This window comes from Petromyzon marinus, chromosome 46, assembly GCF_048934315.1.
Source record: "Petromyzon marinus isolate PM22_M1 ecotype Great Lakes invasive population chromosome 46, UKy_Petmar_22M1.pri1.0, whole genome shotgun sequence".
Lineage (NCBI taxonomy): Eukaryota > Metazoa > Chordata > Hyperoartia > Petromyzontiformes > Petromyzontidae > Petromyzon > Petromyzon marinus.
Window position 1 is genome coordinate 8,026,978 of NC_133712.1, and position 20,252 is coordinate 8,047,229.

Sequence of the window (20,252 nt, forward strand, 5' to 3'; positions counted from 1 at the left end):
GCAAGCGGCGACCCGTAGCCCCGAAGGGGCGTCAACCGCCAATAATACGAACCCTAAAACGGAACTCTACAGAATATATTCTTGATTACTCTTTGGTTTTTTCGGTAAAGTCACGTAGAAATAAGAAATAATAAAATTACATAATAGCACACGACGTTTCGATTGCAACGCAAGCAATCATCATCAGGCACAGAAGAGCTAAATTTAAGAGAGAGAGAGAGGAAACACAGAACCGCAGACGTATATACAGACACCTAAGTATAGGGAGTTAACACAGAGACACAAAGAGAGACACACGTATGGGACACTGAGAGACAGGGTCTCTGTGCCGAGGCCTTAGCATGTAGGGGAGACAAAGAGAGATGGAGAAGCACACTAAATCGAACAAGATTTAGTAACATTTGGAAACAATACAATGCAACACAGAGGGTCGGTTAAAACACAATTAACGCATGGTCTGGTTGATTACGTTATTTCAAAGATTGCTAAATAATAAGTTAAGTGTGAAATTTGAGATAGCGATAAGACATACGGAGACACAAAGACAGACATACAAGTAGAGAGAGAAGAAGCAGAGACACAGAGAGGAATATAATACAATACAGCGTAGATAGCCGGCCAACAACAGTCAACACTCTATACTCTTTGGTTCTATTGGGTAAAGTCACGTAGGTGAAAATAAAATAACAAAAAATCACGACGTTTCGACCACAACACAAGCGGCCTTCATCAGGTGAAGGGACGAGACTGTCTGGAGGACAGCACTGGAGTGAGAAAAGCCACGCTTAGATCACGACCTTTAAGCTGTGTGAGAAGAAAACAAAGCGCCTCGACAAAGGAATTAGCATAGAATTTAGCATTGAAATGGCTCATTGAAATAGCTAAGTTAACGTATACACATCCGCAGAGGCACCCCTTGACAAAGGAATTAGCATAGAATTTAGCATTGAAATAGCTGAGTGATTAGCTTGTAACTGGTCACAGAAATAGCTATGTTAAAGTCAGAGCATATACATTCACTGAGGCACCTAGTACAAATCAGACGGGAGAATTTAGCGAAACACAACCACGCTCAGACCGCGGACCTTTAAACTGTGTGCAATCAAACACGGTGAATGTATATGCTCTGACTTTAACATAGCCATTTCTGTAACCAGTTACAAGCTAATCACTCAGCTATTTCAATGCTAAATTCTATGCTAATTCCTTTGTCAAGGGGTGCCTCTGCAGATGTGTATACTTTAACTTAGCTATTTCAATGAGCCATTTCAATGCTAAATTCTATGCTAATTCCTTTGTCGAGGCGCTTTGTTTTCTTCTCACAGCTTAAAGGTCGTGATCTAAGCGTGGCTTTTCTCACTCCAGCGCTGTGCTCCAGACAGTCTCGTCCCTTCACCTGATGAAGGCCGCTTGTGTTGTGGCCGAAACGTCGTGATTTTTTGTTATTTTATTTTCACCTACGTGACTTTACCCAATAGAACCAAAGAGTATGGATCCTAGCAGTCACGAAAGCTTTAAATCTAGAATAGTCAACACTCTACCTGGCTGATTACATTCCTCTTGGAATTGCTAAATTTAAGAGAGTGATAGAATACAGATCGCAGACACATATAGACATCTAAGCCGAGAGAGTTAGCACAGAGACACAGAGACACACATATGGGACACAGTGAAACAGTGTCTCTGTGCTGAAGCCTTAGAGGGAGAGGGGGGGGGCGGGGACTGAGAGATAAAGGGATACAAATTAGCATGTACAAAGGGACTGACTCGGAGTAGCGAGGGGGAAGGTACACATACACAGGTACTGCAGAGAAAGGGACCGCGGGGTAGCGTGGGGAGGGGTACAAATTATCATGTACACATGGACTGCGGAGAGAGACAAGACACATACACGGAGACACAAAGGCAGACACACAAGCAGAGACAACACAAAGACACAAACTTAGGTGTGACATTTGAGAGAGAGACACGACACATACACGGAGACACAAAGGCAGACACACAAGCAGAGACAACACAAAGACACAAACTTAAGTGTGACATTTGAGAGAGACAAGACACATACACGGTGACACAAAGGCAGACACACAAGCAGAGACAACACAAAGACACAAACTTAAGTGTGACATTTGAGAGAGAGAGACAAGACATACACGGAGACACAAAGGCAGACACAAGCAGAGACAACACAAATACACAAACTTAAGTGTGACATTTGAGAGAGAGAGACAAGACACATACACGGAGACACAAAGGCAGACACACAAGCAGAAACAACACAAAGACACAAACTTGATACCTCCCCGTAGAGTTGGTTCAAACTTGATTTGACGCTTTCGTGACTGCAGGAATTACTCTTTGGTTTTTTCGGTAAAGGCACGTAGAAGGGAAATAATAAAAAATAAAATAATAAAATTCTCACGACGTTTCGATTGCAACACAAGCAATCATCCCATATAGGACTCACCACTGTGATCTCTACATTGGGTCAAACTTAACATATCTTAATGTTCGACGGCTTGTGCACCAGATCTTATTTATTCACGATGTACTTACAAAAAAATCCGCAGACTACCTGCTGGATCTCCTCTCTGTTTCAAAGAGCAAATTTGACCTCAGGTCTTCGCTCATTTACCAGCTTCACATTCCCTAATGCCGTACAAAAACTGGAGGAAGGGCCTTTGCTATTGATGCCCCCAGGGTCTGGAATGCTATTGCCAATAAACTGCAACTTGAATCGCTACCTGTGAGATCTTCTCTCAAAACTGCTCTAGAGGAGTTGTACACCCCTAGCTGCCACTGCTATTCATTGGCGTAAAATAAAATAAAATATTTTGCTCCGGATGACGCTGCAAAGTATTCTGTATTTTGATTTAGCGTGCTGATCTTAAAGGTGCATTGAAAAATGTGATACTCTGACTGATGCTTCTGTTGTTGTGGAGTAACTCATGCAGCCAGCTATGGCTCTGATTTGGTGGTACATGTTATTTATGTAGTTTAATGTAAAAAATAGGCCACAGTCCCTATGATCACTGTTACATTGCAATTATGGCTTTATTTTTTGGTGATTTCGAAAAGTTTTTTGGTTTGGACATGTTTGTTTTGTTGTAGTACGGAGTTAGACTGATGGCCTTAATCTAAGTTTTCTTGTTGTTGTTTGACTTGCATCCCACTGGGATTTTTGCACAGCGTTGGTGTACGGTGCTTTTTCAGGAATATTTTGCTGTTTTTTTTTCATGGATTTTCTGTTTGCACAGTCACATAGTCACTTTAAGATGTTTTCTTGCTCGTGATTTTGTGATTGTTGTGGCTGCACCCGATTCAAGATCCGAATGGCTCACAGGGCTAGACCTAATAAATAAACTGAACTGAATCGTCAGGTGTGAAAACCACAACATGAAAATTTTGAAAAAAGCGGCGTTTTTTTCAGAAGTCAAAGCGAATGGAATTCAAACTCCGCACCCAATCAAATCAACTCGAGGTCGTCTTCCAGAAGCGCACCAACTTGCTTCCAGAAGGGGAAGAAGGGACGTTCATGTGGTCACCACCTGCCCAAGACCTCCCCACTATCTTCCAGAAGATTAAGAGACGTTCACAACCCCTCCTCCGCCTCCTCAACTTGCTTCCAGAAGAGGAAGAAAGGACGTTCATGTGGTCACCACCTGCCCAAGACCTCCCCACTATCTTCCAGAAGAATAAGAGACGTTCGCAACCCCTCCTCCGCCTCCTCAACTTGCTTCCAGAAGAAGAAGAGACGTTTCAGTGGCTCACCTCCACCCCCGCTATCTTTCAGAAGAGGAAGAGGAACAACCACGCCTTTACCGCGCTCATTTTGTTACTGAAGTGCGGTCTCCCAAGCAGACGAATCGCGACTACGATCTCCAGCATACAACAACAACAGCACCACCAACGACGATGAGCACCAGATCGGGTGGACGGCGCAGCGTCGCGTCAACGAGGGCCGAGCTGTCGGACGCCGATCTCCGGGCGCGCCTCCTGGAGCTGGGCCAGGCGGTGGGGCCCGTCACGGCCACGACGCGCGGCGTGATGCTCAGGAAATTGGCGGCGCTCGAAGCAGGATCCGCCAAGGCCAAGCCCAGCAGCACCACGACCACCACCAGCACCACCAGCAGCAGCAGCAAGGTGATCAGGACACGGGGCGGCGACGCGGGCAATCGGCGAGTTGACGCCTCTATGTTCAGCTCCGACAGTGACGACGACGACGGCGGTGGTGGCGGCGGTGATGATCGAGGAGGGATAGGACTAGTCGGCAGAAGACTCGGCGGAGAAGGACGACTGCCTGCCCCAAAGAGAACCTCGCTGGGGGTCGGGTTTGTGGCCGGCCGGCCGCGACCCCAAGATCGGGCCGTGAGGACCGCGACTCGAGAAGTGGGCACGGACCCGCGCAAGAGAGCGGCCTTCAGGAAGGAGGAGGTGGTCTACTCGGACGATGATGGTGTTGTCTCCGCCCGTGGCGGTGAGAATGTTGATGGAGCAGAAGAGGAAGAGGAGGAGGAAGAGGAGATGGACACGCGTGATGATTTCTACTCTCGAACCGCGCCTGTGTCGGGCCTGGGATTGTTCCAGTCGGAATTCGCCCGGCATTTGGAGGCGGGAGGCGGCCGTCCAATGCCCACGAAGCCGACCGCATCTTTCTCTTCATCGTCCCCGTACGGCAACGGCAGGCGCAGCGGCCTGGACATAGGTTACCCTTCGTCGTCCTACTACTCTTCCTCAAAACCCTACTCGTCCACAACAGTCGGAGCCGCTCCCGTCTCCGCTCCAACTCGGGATCTTCTCGCGGGGTTCACCACCACCAGCAGCAGCAGCAGGATCGGCAGCAGATACTCGAGCGGCGACTCGGGCGCCCTCCGAAGCAACCCGATCGCAACCAGCTTGTCGTCGTCCTCGTCCGGCTTGAGACTGCGAGACGGTCTTGGCGGACACGACGATGTTGCTCGCGGTGGCATTGGTGGGGGCGGTGAGCAGCACTCAGCCGCACCTCAAGAACTCGACAGACCCAGGCGCAGCCGCTTCGCGGGACTCTCCTCGGGCCGCTCGGACGCGACCGGCATTGATGCGCCCACTTCGTCCGGCTACCTCCCGTCGACCTCCAGCTGGTTTTCATCGCGAGGAGGAGGCGGAGCAGTGGGTAGTGGAGCTGGTAGTGGAGCTGGTAGTGGGTCGAGGGACGTCCCATTTGCCTCCTCGTACTCCTCGCAGCTCTACTCGAGGAAGAATTTCGCCTCCCACAACGAGCCGGATGGCGACAGCGGCCTCGGCAGCGAGGCCTCCTCCTCCAAATTTGGACGGGGCAGAGCGGAGTTGGGCAACTTCGACTCGTACCCCCGTGGTGGTGGTGGAGGAGGAGGAGGAGAAGGGAGAGTGGAAGCCAAGCGCGAGCCCCTCGTCTCGTCGGCCGCGTTGAGAAAACGCGGAGGCGGAATGACGGCCAAGAGGGCGCCGACGGTGGCGGCCGACTCGTTCTACGTCCGATACAAGTCCAACCTGCTGCGCATCGGCCTGGGCATGCTGCTGGTGTGGATGGCCATCATCTACCTGCTGACGTGCGGAGAGAACAGCGGTGATGACGAATGCTTCTGCATACAGATGTCTTGTCTGTCGAGCTATTGGTCGGAATTGTGTTGTGTTGGCTCATGCCGGTGGAGTGAGCCAATTTGAAATTCTGAAGGTTGTGAATGTCGAGTTTCAGTCCTGGTTAGGTGGTTGACTCGGCCCATCATCCTTCCGGGGACGATAAAGTGAGGGCGACGATGTAAGGAAGTAGTCAACGGTGGTTGTCCAATGGACATAGACTCTTAACCCCGCCATAGGAATGTGTAATTTCTACTGCTGGCTCATGAAAGTAGACCGGAGAATAGCACCACCTAAATGCCCCATTGAGCTGGAAATTACTTTGGCATTGTGTATATGAAAGGTGAAGCATTTATAAATATCACACCAAGGTAATAGGAAAAGTTACGGATGAAATAATTATTTTTTTAAGCCTCTACGTATCTCCCTCCAATATCAATGCGTGCACTGCTGAATATTTTTAGCACTGGTACATAGAAGCATTACTTTGACCAAATCTAATAATCTCTTGAGAAAAAAGTATAAATCCGTGGGTTTTATGTGAATGTATAACCCTGTACAGTACTTTATGCACATGGAAGTTTTAATTCGCAATGCGTTTGTGACTAATGTTGAATTAAGTCCACAAGAGCCCTCCTGTGCTATATTGTCTATTTACAAACAAATGAATTACTCTCAAAGCTTGCAGCATTATTCATACGTGCAATGGATTGACTGACGTCTTGTGAAATGTCTCCTTTTACAGACGAGTTTAAGGCCCCCTGCGAAACGACGGTAAGCAGGCTCTCTTTTCGTTTGCTCAAATATGCGACTTGCCCATAAGTTGAAAAAGTCAAAGCATTCGTCCGTGACGCTCTCCCTGAAAGGGAAAGCACCCAGTGTATATCGGGCGTCACGTTGGGAATCGACCCTACTTCACGCACATGCGCCCAAAGCGTCACCGGGACATTTCTCCTTTTTTTATGGCAGTGTTTTTTGGACGAATGTGAGTTGTCGGTTTCGTTGTTGCTGCCAACACAAATAATCCATAAGTTGAGTTGTGCGAAGATACATTTTTTGCCTTCTGGCAGCGTGTCCTTAATGCTCATGGCGGGTGTGTCATTCCTGCGGTGATTTCCACCTAAGCTCAAATTACTGTACCAGGAATAGATACATGTTACTTCACGTTTAGAAAGCTAAGCAGTATTAAGCCTGGTTTATGCTTGAGTGGGATACTGCCTGGGAAGACAGCCAGGTGTTGCAGAATTGGGCTCCATGTCGCAAGGATGATGCATCGCATCAATGGATTATTCTCGAGTCCCATCAGTGTGACGCTTCGAGAGTCTTATACCTAGTCGGTAATCCAGTTTACTTTGAGTGCATCCGATGATATCTCATGCAATTGGCCAAACATCCAAAATACAGTATCCCCTGAAAAAATGGGTCTTGATATTTTTCATGAGGCCTTGTTGGGCAAATGAAGGCAGTTGCAGTATTTGTAATCTCACTAAAATTATAAAGGGGATGTTAATTAAAACAAATAACCTGTGGGGTAGTTCCATGGTTTGGGACATACATTCCAAAACGGCTTCTTACACTGCTGTATAATCTGCAACACATGGAGGTACATAGATATTAACATGTTTTTAGCCAATTAATGAGTAAATTTGGAGCATTCGGAGAAAACCTACACGTGCCAGGGGTCAAACACTTCCCATGTAGATGGAGCTGATGGAGATTAGTCCACACTTTGCTGTACCGCATTCTGGCAAGCCAGGGAAGGTGGTTTTGCAAGATTGGTACGATCCACCAACCCTTGCCACCACAGTGCTGGGTTACAGGCGTGTGTAGCTACCACCGCCTTGCAGATAAAACACGCTAGCATCAGAAGTAGTCTATTCTCCTATAATGGGGTCGTTGCATTCCTGAAGAACACCGTGTTATGGAAAAATCGCGTTATAATAATGCAATTTAAGGTTTAGGGGGTAGTAGGTTTAGAAAACATCAACATGGCTGACATCTTTGATACAGATATTCTGCTGTGACTGTTCCACCTGAAGACGGAAGCTTGTGTTGCCTCTGAAACGTCGTGATTCAATTTAGTTTTATTTTATTTTACCTACGTGACTTTACCGAAAAAAAACAGAGTGAATCCTTGCAGTCACGAAAGCTTCAAATCTAGAATCTTTGATGACAATTTGTTATATTATTGTGTTTACGTGTTCTTTTATAATTACTGTGTTTTAGTTTGTATGTAATTAAAATCAACAAAGTTGTATGCAAAATGAGACATTATATTTGGTAAAGCACAGTTCACAATAACGCGTGAGATGCGTAAGCAGGCTGAACAAAGACTGAGGCGTGTGGGTAGCATGTAGAAGCATCCAGCAGCATCCCGCCCTGTGTGATGCTACGCCGAGGCAGCCGCACAATCGCTTATTCCTACTCGCGTGACGCAGTTCCGTTCACTCAATTGCGTTTATATCCAGTTCGCGATTTGAAAAGAAGCGTTGTTGCAAAACGGACTGTACTGACTTTTTTTCATCCATGCTTGGGTGGTGGTGTATATGCCAAACCATATAATTATTTAAAAAATGTAGCTATATTTTATAAATAAAATACCACATGCAGTGTGCCAGCATCATTTGATGCTTCTACTTTTAATACAAATTAGTTTATGCGTGTACATATTACAATTTTTTAAGGGTTTGTCTATTCAATATATAATGATGGGTATCTTTGTATGCCAATTTATAACTGTTAATTTGGAAGCCTTAAATTGTAATTCTTCTGGCCCTATAATGTATACAGAGACTCTTCTACTTACGCACTTTCAGAGGTACAAACCAACCTGTCCATATGTCCAGTTGCAGCTGTTTGGACCAAGAGTTGTAAAGTTCAACCGCCGTGCAAAAGATGGTGGTGGTGGCATCTACAGCTGCAGAACATAAAGGACCAGTGGCATCTACATCTGCAGGAGATTATACAACTTGTAAAGCCATTCCCCGTGTTTAGTGTACACAGCATACAACATTTTGATTTAAAGCTTTCGTGACTGCAGGGATTCATATTCTTCCTTATTTCGGTAAAGTCACGTAGAAGGGAAACAATAAAATAATAAAAATATAAAAAAATTCTCATGACGTTTCGACTGCAACACAACCGCCACTTTTTCAAATTTTCTTGCTGTGGTTTTCACACCTGTTGATGATTGCTTGTGTTGCAGTCGAAACGTCGTGAGAATTTTATTGTTTTATATTTTTTATTATTTTATTGTTTCCCTTCTACGTGACTTTACCGAAAGAACCAAGAATATACCGTACAACATGTTTGGAATCAACGGGAGTAAAGTTGAACTTATGAATTAATCGACTTATGAATAGACCTCTGGAACCTAACTCGTTCGTAAGTAGAGGAGTCCCTGTATTGCAGTTTTAAACTATTATACACTCCAATCACTATGTGCTGTGTAGAAGGATCCATTGCCTAATATATGATTTTAAGGCAGTATTGACAAATGTGGGTTTTAACTTGCGTGTGTGCACTGTCTGCTGTGTTTGAAGGAATGTGAAAAGCGAGGTGTCGATGAGATCTGCGGAAAGATGCATTCTTTGCTCGCCATTCGTGCAGGCAAGTAGCTCGCTCACGTTGTGCCCTGCGGTGCGGTCATGCCACACTTTACGATCTCATCTTGATCTTGGCTGTCCGTCTGGGATTCTTAACCCAAAAAAATGCAGCCCAGTCGGAGGCCTCGGCATGTCGTCTTTGGTGTACATGCTACAGTTTATTATATGACCTGATACAGGACAGTTAACGTATTGTTACATAACGACATCAATAATTAATGTCTTATAAGCAAATGCAGTTTCCCTTCACTTTATGTGGGTTCGGTTTGTGCGATTTTTTTTTATATTTACGTGGCTAACCTATTTCTCCCCAAAATTAGCGCTATGTGGTTTTAATTCACCCTGCATGTGGCTATGTAGTCAGATGTGGGACAACATTGTCTGTGGACCCTATGCGCTACTCGGCAGGCAGCTGTTGCGTGTAGTTTGCTTTGTGCTCCGTTTGTTTTTTAACGCGTTTACTTCCGCATAAAACGAGCAAAACCTGTACGTAAGTTCGGGTACGAAGATTCCTCCAGACCCAGTCACGGGTAAAGGTGTAGAACAGTGGTTCACAATTGTTTCTGGATCACTGCCAACACTATTTTTTTTGCGTTTTGTGAGAAATGTCTGCAGCAGTTCCGCGTACCACCTTGCACGGCCTGCAGACCACTGCTTGAATGCGGCCTACAAGTTGGGAACCATTGGTGTAGAGTATTTCAAGGCTCCATCTTCGGGTTCATATGTGCCATTTCTACACTGACGCTAGGAACCTATAATTGTTCACGTTGTTATTGATTTAAATGCAGCCCGTATCAAAACCTGGTGTGAATTAATTTGGTGGAAAACATTTTAAATGCAATAATCGAATGTGTCCCATTTATTATAGACTTATTTCTCACACTGGGAAGTACAGCATAATTGCTTTAAGACCAAAGTCTCTTTTATTCAAAGGAAACTGGGTAAAATAAAATGCTTAATATAATACTGATGATTTAGCAGAGCTTTTGCAAAATAAAAAGTATTTAATTACACACGCATTCAAAATTCGTATTTAACATCGTTTTGAAATCCCAGTAAAAAGTGGGTGATAACATTGCCAGTTCCCAGGTGTTTGAAAAATAAGAATAGGTTTTACCCTTTCTGGCAATAAAACAGGTGTTAATCAAGTACTGCATTAAACACACTAACTTGTGGTGAGCATGCAAACAAACATGGCATGCTCGTGTATTATAATTTATGCATTGTCTTTGAAACTGGCCGACACCAGAGACAGCCTAGTCTCGTCAGAGCAGAGCAGAAAACGCCAAAAGGAGAACAGTGTTGGTTGTTATTGTCACTTTCACATTAAACTGTCTTGTGTTTTTTCTCGCACAGGTGAATGTGATTGTGGGTATTTGAAGGGTCAGAAAGCTGAATTGCCTGTTGAAAAGGTGAAGGAGGACCCAGACATGAAGGTGAACAAGCAGTCAACATGACATATATTTGTCAATGAGGCATTGTGGTTTCCAGGTGACTACGGAAACTATGACCAATTGACTGGGAATGCACCTGATGCCAGGTCTCGAAGCTAAGCGGAATTGAGTCTGGTCAATGCTCGTATGGGTGACAACCATTGATAAAATTAGTCTTGTTGGCTGCTGCAAAGCTAAGTTGTCAGCAGAGGGCAGTGCATCAAAAGCAATGCATTGTATTACGCTCCAAACATATATTCTGTCCATCTTCGCTAGCCTCTGACGAGTATGAAGTATGGTCGGGAGTTAACACAAAGGCATGTACAATTTGGTGCCAGGGAAGACGACTAATTATTCTCCGTGCCGGTCACGTGAGCGGCCAAAGTATGACATGGACAGTGGAGTTATCCAAAAGAGTTGTACATTTCCAAGTGAAGCAACATGCCCGGACCGATAGTGAAAATATCCACGGCCATATTTAACCTGCACAGGCTCACCACATCGGGTTTTTTGGTGCATTACGATTATGGATTCACGTATTCACCAATGCTTTTTTGTTTTCAGAGCTACGATGAAACGGTGTTTCAGAAAGCACTGGAAGCAATCGTGAAGAATGAAGCTCGCTTTGGAATAAAGTAAGATGAAGGCAAACATTTAACTGTGATGTCTTTATAATGACTGTGCAGGATGGTATGTGTGTATACAGTGTCTTCAATGCTGGGTTTATTCGTGGTCCCTTTTAAATCTGTTTTCAAACAAAAAACCGCAAACAGCGAATGTATCTCCTATGGAGTTTGTCAGTTTTATGTGGATTGCTTTTTTTATATTTTATTGATAGAAAAAATGTAAACAAAACAGCGAAACCACGTTCGGTCATCAAACCAATTCTGGAACTCTCAATCGTATGCTGTAGTAGGTGCTGCACGGTACAGTACTAAACTGAGATTGTCTGTCGTGGAACTTTTTTAGGTGTAAAGGTGCAGCTATAACACCAAGTCGACGTTTTTGAGTTTGGGGAGTGCGATATGAATTCCTGGTTTACATATTTTGTGGTCTGCCCAAAAAAAACCTGTTATAAGGCCAGACAGTATATTCACCCAATGTAATGTTTCCCTTGCACATATGTATGGACAATATTGGTAGTACCGTGGTTATCTCGCTGCTCAATGGTTTCCTTTCATTACTCGTGTATGACGACATGCAATTGGCCTATATGTTCCTATATACGTTAGAATTTTAACAGACGTAGTATTGTACGAGTCTATGCTTATGCTGTATCTGCCAGCGTGGCTGTTACCGTATCACACGTTCATCCATCGGTTTTCTTGGACAGCTGCCCTCCCGTTGGTCTGTAGTGACCACTGTTTACGAGCTTGCCTCAAGTCTCATCTCCCCTTTGTCCACCGGCACATCCGAGCCAAACCAGCGCTGAGCTTTCGCCGTGCAGGGTAGGTGAGTGGCAGCGTCAGGCTCAAACTGGGCTGGCAATGGACGTCTGTCTTGACCTGACATCCGTCGCCAGCTTTGAGGGCAACGGGTTTAGGGAATCCTGAACAGGGGTGGATTCGTGCGAGCGTGTTTTACGTGTCGAAACACCGTGTCGCCGTCTGCCCAACACGTCGGTGATGAACGCGTCAATTAACACGTCCACGTTTTCAATCCTGTCGCGTGCGGTGCGTCCCGTTTTACGGATGCCAGAGTGCGCGGGCTCGATGCGAACCTGAAGGTGGCGAACGCCTCTGATGTCAAGTTCCTCGAGTCCATTCATCTTCAGCGCTCCTTTGTGTGCCGCCTGCGCAACGCCGTCGTGCAGACCATCGTCCGTCTGCTGCTCATCTTCTTGGGTAAGCTGCTGGGCGTCGCGAGGGGGGCGCGGTGAAGTTTTGATGATGCACGACGCGTGATGGTGTTCACCTGAAAAAGTAGTGTTCTGGGAAAAAAATCCTGGTAACTCGCGCGCATGTATATATAGGTGAGCCTTTAGCCAGAACAACCAGAATGTGTCTGATTTCGTCACATCTCGGACAGTGAGCAGGATCGAGCCTGGTAGAGTGGCAATGCCAGGGGTTATAGACTGCTGCGGGGCTACATGGCGTTCACCGGTGGTGGAGTGCAGCAAAATCTATTCTTGTTGGTCAGTCCTGCCAACCAGGACTGACCAGCATAGTGAAATATGATCTGATATGCAGCATAACCCACACAGTGTGTGGAGTCATCCCCATCTAGCATTGGACTGATAGAGGATGTTCCATTTAGGTGGCTCACGCCGGCTTAATTGGAACACATGACAAACCAATTTTGGCCTTTTTAGTTTCTTGATTAGCGTGCAGTAAATTCTGTCGACGCGGAGCGTGCATTTACAACCAAGGTCCGTAACGTTTAAAGTACATGTATTTCTCATCTTCCATTTGTGCTATTTCAGTGATCGCCGTCCTCTGGGGGCTCTACCTCTACGCAAAGTTGTGGCTGAAGCAAAAGCGGGAAAGGAAGACGCAGGTGTTCGAGCTTGTGGAAAAGATCTCGGGTATTGCTTGCTCTCCCCATGCTTTGTTGCGTTCGAGAAACACGCGCCTCATTTAAGCGTTTGCATTGTTCCATCACGATGTATGATTTGCCGTGTCGATGGACTTTTGGGGTTATGCGTGACAAGCAAGCCAAGGATCTGTCACCAACGAAAGTAAAATTAAGTAATGATTAGGTTTTCGTAACTTTTCCTGGTCTTCTGTACCCACGTGTTCTATCAGCGTTCAGGTACAATTGCCAACATGCACTTATCTGATCTCTCGTATGTTGTTTTGCCCCCTTTTGACCGAGTAATTGTAATGATGGATGTTATGTAAGTGCTCACACGAGTGTCCGCTCCGGTCGCAGAGATGGTTCAGCAGCAGATGCTCGACAGCCAGACCAACTGGAGGGTGGAGCCCTTCCTCCCCATCCCACATGTGCGAGACAGCCTCATCAAGCCCCAAGACCGGTGAGTCGCCAAGTCGAGTGGTGCCTAGTGCTTGAACGGCAGGTGCAGTAGACCTGCCGTGTCGCACGCACGCTCTATTTTTGGCGCCCTCATCTTGGGTAATCTTCGGAGGGATGTCGCTCAAACCCTGCTTAGCTTCCAACGTCTGAGCAAGATCAGGTGCTTTCCATGTAATATCATCATAGGCAGCTTGCCGTGCGTGTGCCATATGTTATTGACACTGCGCTGTGCGTCGATACTGTGATGCACGACACGTGGTTTATACTTCTTTGGTGTATGTGCAACATTGTCTCGGTGCGAAGTGATGTCTCAACTGTTCCTTGGGCGCGTCCCCCTTCTCTGACCCACACTGACGAGCAGGCTTCAGTATCGTCAAACTCCCCACTGACGACGGAAATGGCCTGGGAAAGCTTTCATCCACCCTTTCGTATAGGCCAATGAAGAGCAATTGTTAAGAGGTTCAGTACTAAGGGAAATGATTGTCCAATTGCTTTCAGAGTTTGTGAATTGCAGATGCATGCACCCCCACCACCCCCTTCACATTTATATTTGGGGCATTGTGGAGATATTGGGGGGTGGTGGGAGAATTGGCATGCCCCTCACACCAACTTTTAATAACTAGACTTAAGAGAATGACTAAGTGAAATCCATAGGCTCAGACTTGACTAAAATTCCTCAGTTGTCGTCGGCTAGACTAACGCTATGGCTACAATAAAAAAAAACCACAACAATGCTGACTCCACGGACATTGCTGCCCCCTTGCAGGGACCGCATGCGACCTGTGTGGGAGCAGGCGGTGCAGTTCATCGACGCCGGCGAGTCACGCATCCGCACCGAGAACCAGCTGCTGCATGGGCAGGACTGCGAGGTCTGGCGATGGACATCATTGCCCACGAGCCCAGGATCGTCGCCCGCCGCGTCCCCGTGACCCGGCCCGGAGCCGCGTGACCCGGCCTGGAGTCACGCGACCCGGCCGTGAATGGCGTGACCCGACCCGGAGTCATGTGACCCGGCCCAGAGTTATGCGACCCGGCCCGGAGCCGCGTGACCCGGCCCGGAGTGGCATGACCCGGCCTGGAGTGGCATGACCCGGCCCGGAGCCGCGTGACCCGGCCCGGAGTTATGCGACCCGGCCCGGAGCGGCGTGACCCGGCCCGGAGTCACGTGACCCGGCCCGGAGTCACGTGACCCGGCCCGGAGTCACGCGACCCGGCCCGGAGTCACGCGACTCGGCCCGGAGTCACGCGACCCGGCCCGGAGTCGCGCGACCCGGCCCGGAGCGGCGTGACCCGGCCCGGAGTTATGCGACCCGGCCCGGAGTGGCGTGACCCGGCCGCCTTGCAAACGGCGGTGGCGAGATGTTAACTACCTCGCCTTGTATACACCTGCTCTATATTTGGAGTTTGCATGTTCGCCTCATGGTCGCGTGGATTTTTCTCCTTGTCATCCGGTCTTCCCCTCCACATTTTACATAAATACATTTAGAGTATTTGGCTACTGCTATAAATGTACATGTGATAAGCCTCTTCGTTGAGCTATCATTTGTAGCCAGATTGCATCTGTAAATGAGCTGCATAGCTGAGTGGGCCTTACCTGGTAAACTAATAATCGTTTAGTTCATAGTTTAGTTGAGAGATGTAAAAACTCCGTGCCCGCATTCCCCATCTTGTCAAAGGAACCTCCTTTGCTTTCTTTCATTTGTCGTTTTTTTTTCCATTGGTGTCTTGTCATGAGATTAGGCTTGATGCACCTTAAAGCACTGCTTAACCCATTGTTAGAGAATTGCCTGTGGAAGGTGATATCACAGAACAACTTCTGAGATCCCTTAACGTGGCTTAGTCCCTTGACAGTCAAACACAAATGTATTTTTTTTAATGAGCTGGAATTTTATTTTTCTAAATTGGAAAACGTAATTTGATGTTTTTGTTGTTGGTGCAGTGATTGGTAACCCAACTGAGACAACCAATTGAAACACTAAGCCTGATAATCCAGTTCAATCACGGGTGAGTGGAACCCAGCTTTAAAAGCAGATGGCACGGCGATCTCTGCAATCTTTATTTTTTTAGATAAAGTATCTCCCACTCCTCAATCACTGGTCAACTATAACGGTAGTTCCTCGTCGCTTGTGGAAATTACAAATTAGTGTTTCTGCATAGAAGGGGTTGTGATTTTTTTCTACCATGTTGGTGCAGCCTCTTTAGGGAGGTGCTGGTTTTTTCCCATTGGGCTAATTGCTGATGATGTTCGAGCTGAGATTTAAACTGGCTCATCTCACTCTCGTGAGACCTGCTGTTTAACCAAATGATGTAAGTTATCTGGCTTTTATACTTGGAGAATACTTTTAATTTTGTAAATTAATAGTTAAAGTAGTTCTTTATTTTTGTACTTATCGGTTTTTTTCAAAGTGTTGTTTTGTCAAGATGGGAATGGGACCCTGTGAAGAATTTAACACTACCTACTCTAGAACATGACTTGGCGACTAGAGAAATATTGGGATAAGCTTACATTTTTGGAGGTATTTTCAATGGTATTGTAAGAAAGAAATGTCTTTGCAGTCCTTAAGCCATTAGTGTCGTGAAACATTTCCACGCAAACCATTGTAGCATGGTGAGCTCTGCAAGTGTACTTGTGCAGGGCGTGTGGGGTGCACAGTGCCTTAGGATGGCACTTATATGAGTTTGTTAAACCGGACCTCTGCCATTGTGATATTACGAGTTTTATTGCGTGTTGTTAGCCATCTATTTTACACTTTTACCTGAAAACACATGCTCTCTGAAACAAGCGTCAGGCTGATAACCCATATGAGCTTCATAATTTGAGGCTCTATGTTATCTTAATACATTTCGCTAAATGAAAGAACGGAACGGTGTACAATTCGTGTTGGAATTTTCCCCAAACATTTGGAGCTCTGAACACAATTCTGTGTAACTGCACCAAAGGGTGTTCATTGTTTCCAGGCTGATGAAAAATGTTCGGAGGCACCAGGAAAATTCAGGCAAACAAGTGATCCCACCGCAGTGTGCAGGCAAGTTAATAATACGGTAACATGCTGGTCCACATGTGCAAGGCAAGGCATCCTAAATTATACCCAACTCATGTTGGAGTAATTCACTCTGCAGTTACCCTTCTGCCGCACTGAGTAATCGATTCAAACAATAATACTTGTGACTTGTAATTCAGGAATGTATTACTTGAAGAAAAAAACAACCAGAATAAAAAATGTGTGCAGCTTTTGTAGGCGAACTCTTGGGAAATGCTCGTGTTCCCCAGGAAAATTGCTTAAGGCGACGACTGCTGGGCAGCTTGGCTGTTTTCTGCACTTGGGCGGCCAGGCGTTTGTTGGGCAGGTCTGCTGAGGACACGGACACAGCGCCCTGAAGTCCCCCGCGGCTGCGCATGTGCATTTTGACATTGCGGGCAATTTGATACTGGCCAGGGCTTTGGAAACGCAGCATAGCTAATGCAGTATCCCATGCCACTACAGCAGGTGTGGCGCCTTAGATATTGCCTTAGATACTGACTTGGATATTAAACACTGCATCGGTAACTCTGGGTGACCCCACAAACCCCGGTTTCCACACGTGTGTGAAAAAGTGTCGCCTTGAATTCTCAGCTCGACATTTCACTCTGCCTGCTACTGACGCCTGTGGCTAATACGCCTGCATCAATGAAATGCTTCAGCAGTTATGCAGTCAAGTTAAGCGATATCTGTATGAAAGACTTTTCAACAACAACAACAAACACTGCATTAAACAGTTGAAGCAACCGCGGGTAGTCGGTCCGCTTGTAAGATTTATAGCGAGTGGCGGAATTCGTATAAATGAGCACAATTTTGTAAGGGTCAAGGGGTCGTAATAGTTTTTTTGGTAAAAAAAATAATTTCAACATCTGGTTAGGGAGATGTGGAAAAATGGAAAATTGTTAGCACTTCATAAAAAAATGCTTGTACTGAAAATAGACATTTTGTTAAAAGCATTGGTAAACAATACACCAAACTAAAGCAATAACTTGAATTTTTTTTTAGGGCTTCAGCGCTATAACCATGCGAGTCTCTAAACGGGTGCTTGCATGTGTGTTTTTATCCTGCGAATTTAGATGCATGTCATTATTACCATTTTGTAATACGACTATATATACACACGTGTTTTGCTTATCTTATGATTTTGAAATGTGGTATGATTAAATATTTTGAATAGGGTACGGAAAATGTTGACGGTTTCTTGACCCCTGTTTCATTAAACAGCGTTCCTTCTGTAATGGGGTCTATAGACACGAACAGCAATACAGGGACTCCTCTACTTACGAACATTCGACTTACGAAATTTCAGAGATGCGAACAAAGCTGCCCATGTGTCCGGTTGCCTGTTCGGATCGAGAGTCGTAAGTTCAACCGGTGGTGGCATCTACAGGAGATCATACAACTTTTAAAGCCTTTCCCCGTGTTTAGTGTACATGTCCCGTAACGACATGTTTGGAATCGACAGGGGTACTCAAGAACAAATCGACTTACAAACAGACCTCTGTATCCTAACTCGTCCGTAAGTAGAGGAGTCCCTGTAATTACGGAACATCAATTCTGTAAAACTGCTGGAAAACATTGGACAAGTCTGCCATGGCGTGGAAGGGCCGCATGGGACTGTACGGTATGGATAAAAGTTGACCCATTGCTTGTAATGAATGCAGCAAAAAACTAACATTTGTGTTTATTTGAATATAATTACATTTTATCATCGCCTATTTTGAAAAAAAAAATAGCAATAGAAATATGCGTGTTTCTTAATAGGTAAGTGGTGTATAAGGTGTGTGCACAGTTAAATAACTTGTAAATTATGTGCTAAATTTGTCGGCTTCATGTTTGGGTGCAGTCTTGTAGGTAATAGGAATGTAACCATTTACTCCATCTAACAATTTGCTACAAATAAAGATCACGCCTCAATAAAATCTCAATTGTTTTTCATTGTCTCCTTGGTGATCTTGTTATTGGTACTGTTTGTCTGAATGTCAACATTTGCATGTCTTTTGCATAAAGTGTAAATAATGTATGCGTAACAAGTGTGGTTCAGGACATCTTGTTTTCATCGCAACAATTAGTAAGGTGTGATACATACGAGTTAATGCGTATCTTGAATTTAGCAAGGTTACGATAATAACTTGGGAAAAGAGACGATGGGAGGAGGGAATTCTCAAGTGGAGCAGTGAGGGAAGAAGCAAAAATAGAATGGTTGTGACCTGCAGTGTGGTTTGGTGAGTGTGTTGTGACCTGCAGTGTGGCTTGGTTAGTGTGTTGTGACTGCCAGTGTGGTGTTTTGGTGAGTGTGTTGTGACTGCCAGTGTGGTGTTTTGGTGAGTGTGTTGTGACTGCCAGTGTGGTGGTTTGGTGAGTGTGTTGTGACCTGCAGTGTGGTTTGGTGAGTGTGTTGTGACTGCCAGTGTGGTAGTTTGGTGAGTGTGTTGTGACCGCCAGTGTGGTGGTTTGGTGTGTTGTGACCTGCAGTGTGGTTTGGTGAGTGTGTTGTGACCTGCAGTGTGGTTTGGTGAGTGTGTTGTGACTGCCAGTGTGGTGTTTTGGTGAGTGTTGTGACTGCCAGTGTGGTGGTTTGGTGAGTGTGTTGTGATTGTCAGTTTGGTGAGTGTGTTGTGACCGCCAGTGTGGTGGTTTGGTGAGTGTGTTGTGACTGCCAGTTTGGTGGTTTGGTGAGTGTTGTGACCGCCAGTGTGGTGGTTTGGTGAGTGTGTTGTGACCGCAGTGTGGTGGTTTGGTGAGTGTGTTGTGACCGCCAGTGTGGTGGTTTGGTGAGTGTGTTGTGACTGCCAGTTTGGTGGTTTGGTGAGTGTGTTGTGACCGCCAGTTTGGTGAGTGTGTTGTGACCTGCAGTGTGGTGGTTTGGTGAGTGTTGTGTCCGCCAGTGTGGTGGTTTGGTGAGTGTTGTGACTGCCAGTGTGGTGGTTTGGTGAGTGTGTTGTGACCGCCAGTGTGGTGGTTTGGTGAGTGTGTTGTGACCGCCAGTTTGGTGGTTTGGTGAGTGTGTTGTGACTGCCAGTGTGGTGGTTTGGTGAGTGTGTTGTGACCGCCAGAGTGGTGGTTTGGTGAGTGTGTTGTGACCGCCAGGGTGGTGGTTTGGTGAGTGTGTTGTGACCTGCAGTGTGGTTTGGTGAGTGTGTTGTGACCGCTCGTGTGGTAGTTTGGTGAGTGTGTTGTGACTGCCAGTGTGGTGGTTTGGTGAGTGTGTTGTGACCGCCAGTGTGGTGGTTTGGTGAGTGTGTTGTGACCGCCAGTTTGGTGGTTTGGTGAGTGTGTTTTGACCGCCAGGGTGGTGGTTTGGTGAGTGTGTTGTGACCGCCAGTTTGGTGGTTTGGTGAGTGTGTTGTGACCGCCAGTGTGGTGGTTTGGTGAGTGTGTTGTGACCGCCAGTGTGGTTTGGTGAGTGTGTTGTGACCGCTCGTGTGGTGGTTTGGTGAGTGTGTTGTGACTGCCAGTGTGGTGGTTTGGTGAGTGTGTTGTGACGCCAGTGTGGTTTGGTGAGTGTGTTGTGACCTGCAGTGTGGTTTGGTGAGTGTGTTGTGACCGCCAGTGTGGTGGTTTGGTGAGTGTGTTGTGACTGCCAGTGTGGTGGTTTGGTGAGTGTGTTGTGATCGCTCGTGTGG

The 20,252-nt window shown here is 46.2% G+C and overlaps 1 protein-coding gene across 1 annotated transcript; it reads left to right on the plus strand.

Annotated features, from left to right (window-relative positions):
- Positions 1–3,743: 3,743 nt before the first annotated feature.
- Positions 3,744–18,562, plus strand: LOC116952387 (uncharacterized). Its single transcript, XM_032971722.2, has 9 exons — positions 3,744–5,584; positions 6,341–6,369; positions 9,138–9,204; positions 10,557–10,636; positions 11,198–11,268; positions 12,332–12,477; positions 13,056–13,157; positions 13,505–13,607; positions 14,373–18,562. Exons 1-9 carry the CDS (start codon positions 3,916–3,918, stop codon positions 14,533–14,535), a joined length of 2,430 nt encoding a protein of 809 aa, XP_032827613.1. The 5' UTR covers positions 3,744–3,915; the 3' UTR covers positions 14,536–18,562.
- Positions 18,563–20,252: the final 1,690 nt, after the last annotated feature.

Excerpts from the sequence above, each read along its gene's own strand:
- LOC116952387 (XM_032971722.2), top strand. The coding sequence starts at position 3,916 with ATGAGCACCAGATCGGGTGGACGGCGCAGCGTCGCGTCAACGAGGGCC. Across the intron at positions 9,205-10,556 it reads TTTGCTCGCCATTCGTGCAG|GTGAATGTGATTGTGGGTAT; the intron begins GCAAGTAGCTCG and ends TTTCTCGCACAG. Across the intron at positions 11,269-12,331 it reads GAAGCTCGCTTTGGAATAAA|AGTGCGCGGGCTCGATGCGA; the intron begins GTAAGATGAAGG and ends TACGGATGCCAG.